We start from the raw sequence: 8,843 nt of genomic DNA, 5'->3' as shown, positions 1-8,843 counted from the left end.
TGTACATTATCAAGTAATTGAATGGATGAAACACTTGCATGTTTTCCATTTAGAGAGGCCTGACGCAGAATGATTAGCCAGTGTTTGGACACATCAACAGTCAAGCACAGCTTTTGAACACTCATGAACTTTTTGACACAAACGATGTGAGACAGTCCTGAGACCCACAGCTTATAGTTCACAAATTGCTGATTGGCCGCAGAATGTGGGCCATGTTTTAGTAGTATAAACAACATTTAGTATTCAACACTCAATTTAGTACTTCAAGCTGTGTAATTAGGCCATAACCCCTGGCAGCAGGTACATGTATGTATTTGGGCACAGTGTGCACCATATAACATAAGCCATTTACTATATACTAGTATAGCAAATTTGCCCATATCTATACTCGCCTTTGGCAGGGATTGATGCTATCACCAGTACATCATATAACTGTGTTTCTGGCATTTCTAAGCATTTTTTCTTTTAAGAGACAAAAAAGGGGATAAAACAGATTTTCAAATGGAGCAATCATGGTCAAATGGAAATTCAGCACCCAGGACTCGGCAATATTAAGAGGGATACGTAGCATGCATAGTATATACTTGGCAATGGCAGTAAAAGTGACATCACCCATTCACTGGTATTGTGAAGTGCACGCTAAATGCCCTCTTAAGGCGGTTCCAAAACACTTCTGTTGCCATTGTAATCATCTCCATGCATTTAGTCATATAATTGGGCCAAACCTTGATTTTTCCTATCATCTGTGAAAACACTCTTCATTTCTGCATCAACCTTCCATGCTTGGTGAGGGGATATTAACAATGGTACAAATGGTAGATGTATATCACCACACCACAGAGCCCAGTGTGAGCTCTTGTCCAATCAGAACACCGCATTGATGTACTTGACGCACTGATACAATTTCAGGAATATTTACAACACACAGACTTGTCAACAGATAAATCAAAATTCAACACAAATCAACAAGAGAGTCAATATAAATATATAAAAATGTGTTTTTTATTTGATTTGATACAACATTGTAAAAATGCTATACCGATAATTCCTTCGGGATCAGCATACCAATGAGAATATACGATATGACATTTCTATGACATTCCTATATGTTCTGCTCAAAACAGTTCAGAAAAAAGCTGACTCCATTGCTGACCAAGAATCACAGCAATTAGACAACTACTTTATCTTTCCTAAATGGTGAAGGAATTTTCACCCTCATGGAATAGATCATAGACATGACAGATAGGTAGTGACAGATACGTAGTGACAGATTACAAGTTCAGAAGTCCATTGCAGCCATTCCCTCTTCCATAAACCTTTTATAAATACTCATGAACTTGGCCACAAATGCTTCAAGGTGATAGATTGACTTGGCACCTTGCTGGATTCGGTGTTCGTAAAACGCTGCCATCTGAGTGACCTCTGCTTTCAGCTGGCCATCACAGTTCAAGACCAACTCTGCCAGGAGACCCTGCAAGAAAAGGAAACAAAATTCCATTTACAGGTGGAGAAATGAGCATTGATTAATTTTTCTGTAATATCCATGACAGAGACAACGGGGTGATGAGTGTGTTTGCAAATTGCTCCGAGAGTGCAAACACCATAGTCTGAGGTAGATGAGACTTTGTCAACCAGAGGAATATGAAATGGAGGCTTTATCATAGAAGCTAATTTTGAAAGAGGAATGCAGAATACACAGACTATAACAGCAGTGGCATGGTCAGTTGGTTTTATCTCTGTGTGATTAAGTCAGCAACCTACATGTGTGCAGAATAAATGTAGAACTATTTACTACACCATGCGTATAATACAGCTTGTCTTTGTTCCTGTACAGTTTATGTTCAAACCTACCTTCATGATGATGTCTGGTGGAATGCAATGAGTCAGCAATTCATAGAGTCTTCCTCTGACTTCAAGAAGTCTGGAAAAAACAAGGCAGATGAACCTTTAAGAAAGACAGCGGAGACATGAAAGCAGAGAAATAATTTCTGGTATCTATCAGTAGTAGAACGCTAATGCATGCTCTGGTAAAATGTTCTCAAAAAAAATTAGTATATTTGAAAACTCATCATGCATTGATATAATTGAATCCATGGTCACTGTAAGAGAACACACTTTAATATCTATGCTGTGCAGTGATTGGTTGAGTTGATACTAACATTCATGAGACATATAGGAAAAAGGGGAACTCAAAAACACAAAGGTGTTTTCTCATACAGTGGATTGACAGCAGCTGAACTCAGCTACTCTCACTCACCCAAGACAGGTATTAGCTTTGAGGTGTTCTTAGTACCACAAGGAGCACACCCAATTTTCATGCGCAGTATGAGAGGCCCATCTGATGGGACCTCTACCAATCGACACCTTTAACCCTTTTCCTGCCAAGTCCATATTTCACCATCAGGTCAAGATGGTTAAAATTAATGGAACACAACATATTCCATATGGTGTATTTTAACATAATACTGTACATTTGAAGGCTGTTGAAAACATGAATAGTGTAAACTTGATTTTTTGGACTAAAGATGCTATAACGTACCAAGCCAAGCGGGTGAAAATACATCATATTTGGGCTCAATACTGCTTTTCACTGACTTGGCTAATGGGGAAGTAATAGTCATAATACTGTCTGGCAGGAAAAGGGTTAAAAAAACGAAAAATCACTGCACACTGGACAGAGGGAGGTTTTTAATGAAGTTAAAACATAAAAGATTGCTTTCTGCCTTTAAAAATTCATTACAATACATTAAGAATAGAATATTGAAGTGTTTTATTAATCCCTCAACTCAAGGACCAGCACCTGGAGAGTGTATCCAGACACAGCATGGTTGGAAAAACAAGCTGACGTGATCTTGTTGCATACAAACCTTTTTGGTGTTTGCTGTTGTACGATAGCATTGGCAGTTTCTCTGAGGAAAACCTCCCAGTCAGTTTCTGTTACTTCCTGGTCTGGGCTGAATGGGTACCTTTGAAAATGACCAAAAAAAATTGAAATATTATATAAAACTCATCATCAGAATACATTATACAAAGTCAACATTGGAAAAACATGTTTTTGAGTTTTACGCATTCTATATACTGATTCACAATTAATTAGTATACAAATAAAAATAAATTTCTACACAAAATTTGACAAAAGTACAAATCACTTTGTAAGAAACACAAAATGACATTTTTAAATGACCTATACTTAATCTCACATCGTGGCATTTATAGTAACGCATGGTATCAAACAACATTTTGTTACATTGATAGTACATGCATTTTGCTTGAAAAGTGTGTGGTAGTGGTGATTCAGTGTAGAAGTCACAGTAGGTGGCTGAGTGTAATAGTGTAATCAAAGTGGTACATTTTTAGAAAGATAAAAGTGTCAGATTATAATGATCAGTCACAAAAACAGCAATTTCCTCTGTCTGTTTTTAGTTAACTTGTGCATTTATCTTGAAGTTGAATGCAAAAACATAAACTGACTGTTGGACTTTACAAGCCTCACACATGAGCAAGGCCTTCCGAAGGTTACGTCCAGACTTCTCGGCAATTCTCTTACTGAGCTCACTGGGTAAATTCAGGCCTTCTTTCTTGCATACCATGTGAAGTATCTGGCAAATCTGAGGTAGACAAAGAGAAAACCTTGGGGGTTGGTGAAGAACACTGAAATCACCAACGTGACCAGAATTGTGAGAACTCAACATGTATTCTACAAGTAAAGTAATGATTGGCCCTTTGACTGCTACGGTTTAGTCAAATCATTATCCTATCAATTTCAGTGAATTTGGACCTGTACACAGTGAATGGTGATGGAATGGTGAGAACCTACAACTCAAAATTTTGGCTGTGCTAAAGATCTGTAGAAAAGTGGATCACGGCAATCTGTCACACTATTCAACAGTATCCTAGGTGGTATGTTTCTGAGTAGGAAAGGCACCCTAGGACAATGCAGATTTACAAGTACTTCTTTCAGGAAGATTTTGCCCACTTTGTTTACAGTATGGCCTTCTATTGATATTTACCATAATTTGTCCTGAAAAGTCATCTAAGAGTGGTTACATGACCACTTTTCTTGTCCTGTATGCACTTATAATACGCAATTTACAGTAAGGTCCCTTCAGTTAAATAAATTGTCTGTCGTCCTTCAATTTTCTGTAACCTACTCTCCCGCTAGGGTTAACAAAGAAATAAGATACATTGTAAATACGTACAAATTTTCCAAAACTAAAGAAAATAACTATTTTTGATTTCTAATACCTTAAACACTTCGTTAATCATTTTGCATGAACACAGCAAACAAAAAGTTTAATAAAAGGCACCTAATTAATTACTGTAAATGGTTTGGAGTGTGACAACACTACACCTTGCCATCGCATTCATTCCATCATATCCATACCTCCTCAACTGATGGTGCGGCTACCCTGATACCAAGGCATCGACTCTGGATGGCTGGAATGACCTTACTGGTGGAGTTACAACACAGAATCAGTCGACACGTCGACATGTACTTCTCCATGGTGCGACGCAAAGCATGCTGGGCATCTTTTGTGAGGCGATCCACTTCTGTCAAAACGACGACTAGAATATACACAGAATGATATCTATGTTACCGTTGCTATGGCAAACACTCCTTGATGAATCTGGTTTTCGATGAATTTGTCAAGGAATCTTTAAGTGGTTTTGCTAAGACTTAGAAAGATGGATTAATGATGCAGAAACCCAAGCACATTTCTATCAGTGTTGTCTACTAACATAGTTGTATGGATCATATTCTAAAGGTAACCCCTACAAAATTTCTGTAAAAAAGTTTGGGCAGTGAGGAAAATAAAAGGCTGGAAGAGACCTAGAGACTCACAGCCCACAGATTTCAACCTAAGTTACAATTCCACTGGAAGGTCATTGTCGTACCTTTGAACTCCTTCTGTGTTGATGATTCTAACTGATTTGTTTGTGCCACTGTCTTCAGAAGTTCTTGAATTACAACCCTGTCCTGGAACCCTGCATCACTGAGAATTACAAACAACAGATGAATACATTTTTTTAAGACATTTAGGGGAAATAGCATCAGTGATAGAAAAGTTTGTCATACCAATTGTCATTTCAAAGAAAATATTTTCAGTCAAAAGCTATATCATGCTTCTTGTACTGGCAAATATCAGCAATACGTGGTTTTGTCTACTTTGACATATTTCTATTTGTGCACAGTTGTACACTGTCAAAAGTACCAAATCATTCTCTTTTTGTGAATTCTTTAACTTTTAAGAAAACTGACAAAACAGCACCCTCTAGAGTCTACAGGCAGATTTTGTAAAGTCACAAAATCATACTCATCTGGCTGTTTAACAGGTCTGAATGTCTTGCTTGGTACATTTCTTCATGACTGACAAATTAATCACTTTTACGGGCTTGTTAAAAAAAAACAATCCCCTGATGAAATTGTACAATAAGCTTTCCTGTTGAATGACAGCAAACACTCCTCTCTGCAAAGCTAACTGCACATCGAAGAACATGACAGGGCAAAATGAACATTTCACTGATTTACCTTGGATTGACTTCAATATGGTAATTACTGGCGATCGTTGTGACTTCAATTTTACGATTGGATGGGGTCTGTGTGGGAACAGGACGTGGAAAACATTAGATTCTGGAATGAAAGCCCTCTACAGGCCAACTTGATATGCCACAGACTAAAGAGAGTCCTCTCGGATTCTAGATTTCACAATTAATATGTACTGGTATGGGGGTTGACTCAAAGAAATTTTACGAAATTCCTATAATGTGCGAAGAGTTTAGAAATCTTACAAGTAAGAGACACAGCAAGACCTGGATACTTTCTGGCTTTTGTCCTTATAATCGGGTCCTGTACAAATTATTGACATCAGTGTCATTGACAATGTAAATGTTTTTCAAAAATGTTTGAGGCTTACTGTAAATGATTGATGTTCCATACGTAGCTTTTCCACACCTGCTCCGTACAGCTCCCTCAGCAGACACATAATCCTGGTCTTTTTTCCGGCACCTGATGGTCCATACACTAGTAAGTGTGGGAAATCACCACATTGTACCTGAAAGAACACAGTATGGGATCAGTCTGCAAAAACTAGTGAAGCACAACATGTCCCTTATGGTTCATTCTAACCAAAAATTGAACATTTAAAGTCAACTGAAAATTAGATACTGAAAACATGATTTTTACACACTAAAGCTGCCACTATAACATTCAAACCAAGCAGGTGACAATCCTTATAAAGTTTGCTCAATACTGCTTTTTACTGACTCGGCTGATGGAGGAAGTGATAATTTTTGGCAGGAAAAAGGTGAAAATGCTGAACAATAATAGATTATGGTAAAAATGTTGTAGATAAACAGTGAAATTAAATAACAGTGAAAACCAATAGTTTCATGGCACCGTAGTTATTTGTTCAATTTCACAGTGTAACAAAGATCAAAGGATATACAAGTGCAAATGGAGATCAGTGGACAGACTAGTAATCCTCAATTTTGTTTTGAACTTGTCTTTGCTAAAGTACCAGACTGGGACAGTACCTCATTGTATAGACGTAAAAGTAATCTGTGGTTCAGAAGATTAATTTGTTTGCCCTGTCTCTATCGCTGTCCTCCGGCGGTTTCGTGATTCAACCAAATTACACATCACCTGACAGTTGATTTATACTTATACGAGCCTGGATCGCCGGACGTGGGAAGGACCTGTCGCCTCCAAAGTTTACTGCAGTTCCGTCGCCAACGTACAACTTTCCTCGGCGATTTTGAGAAAATCGCCGTATGAAGTTTTGGCTACGGAACTGCTGAGACCCTACTGTACGAGCAAATCCACGATGGATCAGTCAGAACAAAATGGCCGGTGGCGGCGGTGGTAAACATCACTGAAAGCCGAGACACACTGAGACAAACTTACGAGTTTCTTGAGATTTGAAGCCTGTTCTTTGTGATAATCGAGCTTGCCGAGCGACGTCGGTCTGTATTTATCAACCCACAGACTCATACTTCAACTTGCAGCTTCAAAAACGTAACTGGACGATTCCAAGCACTCTGCGCGCTGCGCCCGTGTTCGGCCAGGTCAAATGCTGAAATTTCGCGGTTCTTTTCTGCGCATGCGCATATGGACAAGTCAAACGTCAATCTGCTATACTCTGGCGCAGTGTACCACAGGAACTCAGTTCCTTGTTTGTTTGTTTCTGCATGTTTGTTTGTTTGTTTGTTTGTTTGTTTGTTTGTTTGTTTGTATGTTGGCAAAGAAGGGTATGCTTTAATTTCATATGTGGAATTGCATCAGAAACTTTAAAGTATCACATATTGACTGTACTTGTAAATAAACAAACAATAAACAAACACCATTCTTTATTGATAAACATGAAGACAAATACAACTCTTTATTGGCTCATTATTGTATATGGAAATAATTGTACGTATTAAAGAAACAAACAAACAAACAAGGAGAGAGAGTTCCCAATGAGTGCACCTGTATTGTGTAGCAGCTTGAAAGGTTTACATGGCTTCAGGTGGAACTGCATGTTGTCAACACAATTTTTCAAAGGAATGTTTCTCATCTTAAAGATGATGAGGAAACTTCCTCATACACATATCTTCAAAAAGCAGAGAATCTAAAGTTAAGTATGGTAGCAAAAGTTTACTCAAAGGATGTAGGGGGTGTATATTTGGGGTTAAAAACCCTCAACTTTTGGTATCAATGATCAAAATTAATTTAAGTCAAACACTTGACACTATTTTCTTAAATATAATATTTCACCTGAAATAAGAGTATATCTAATATGTAGAAAAAAATTACTACTTTATTTTGCATTATGTATCCTCATTCAAAAATGGCATGGGTTGAAAGACTGACACTCAAAAAAGTGATTAAAAACATGATTAGCAAAATTAAAATGCCTCTTATTCAAATGTAAGAACTTTACTGCCAAAAAAATAGACATTTTGTTATACAGCATTTAAAGAACACAATGTGAAAATTTCAGGAAATTTGACCCAGCCAGAGCGCATTGAGTTAAATTCTTTGGAAATCTTGAAATTAGGAGAAAAGAGAAGCTGGGAAATCGGGTGATTTACATACATTTGCATAAATTAACACTTCTTTTTCATGCAACTTACAACAGCTTGACAAGTTAAAAGGTGAACCCAACAAATATTTCAGTCTTAGGTTGACAAATTAATTAAAATTGAATGAGTATTTGCAAAAAAGTGATTTTTTGAGCAAAATATGCCGTGTTGGGTGCAGTGCCCCCTGACTGGTTGATGTAGATTTTTGTTATTTGCAGCACTTTAAGGAATCTGAAACTTCCCTTCCGGATTAAGTGTTTGGAAATAGTCAGTGGGAACAACATCAAAGTTTCAACCAACAAATAGGCTAAAAGCTTCCCAGATGCTGCATTTGCATGATGAGATCATACAGTGCATCGGAGCCACAATGAATCCCATGAATAAATGAATACATTGGTAGGTGGATAAAAATATAATGTTATAATATTTGGATTGTGGTAACACAAACACAGTGACCATCTATATGTGGACAAAATTTGATTCTATACTTTATTTGCTATGTAAAAACTATCTACTGTTGATTGACCAATCAGAGTGCTCAATTCAGCCTGCGGCCTCGACATTTTATCGTTGGGTTGGACTTTATATACCAGAAGAGCCCTCGTACTCGGCTTTATCCTATATGTAAACATTAGTTTGAGACCAACGTATGGAGAACAGACCGGTGTTCTGAAAGTCTGAGGTAGAAAGAATTATTTATCTAGTAGTTGTCTAATGTGAAAGTTTGAAATATTATGGTAAAAACGACATCATAAAAAGAGTATGGTTGAATAGGTGTG

The 8,843-nt window shown here is 37.5% G+C and overlaps 1 protein-coding gene across 1 annotated transcript; it reads right to left on the bottom strand.

Annotated features, from left to right (window-relative positions):
- Positions 1-980: 980 nt before the first annotated feature.
- On the bottom strand, positions 981-7,096 carry LOC139131325 (replication factor C subunit 3-like). The gene is made up of 9 exons (XM_070697335.1): positions 6,905-7,096; positions 5,916-6,053; positions 5,531-5,598; positions 4,897-4,994; positions 4,385-4,566; positions 3,472-3,608; positions 2,868-2,966; positions 1,852-1,921; positions 981-1,471 (listed from the first exon to the last, which is right to left on the bottom strand). Exons 1-9 carry the CDS (start codon positions 6,989-6,991, stop codon positions 1,280-1,282), a joined length of 1,071 nt encoding a protein of 356 aa, XP_070553436.1. The 5' UTR covers positions 6,992-7,096; the 3' UTR covers positions 981-1,279.
- Positions 7,097-8,843: the final 1,747 nt, after the last annotated feature.

The sequence above is a fragment of the Ptychodera flava genome, chromosome 4, assembly GCF_041260155.1.
Source record: "Ptychodera flava strain L36383 chromosome 4, AS_Pfla_20210202, whole genome shotgun sequence".
NCBI lineage: Eukaryota > Metazoa > Hemichordata > Enteropneusta > Ptychoderidae > Ptychodera > Ptychodera flava.
This window is presented reverse-complemented; position numbering and strand designations above follow the sequence as displayed.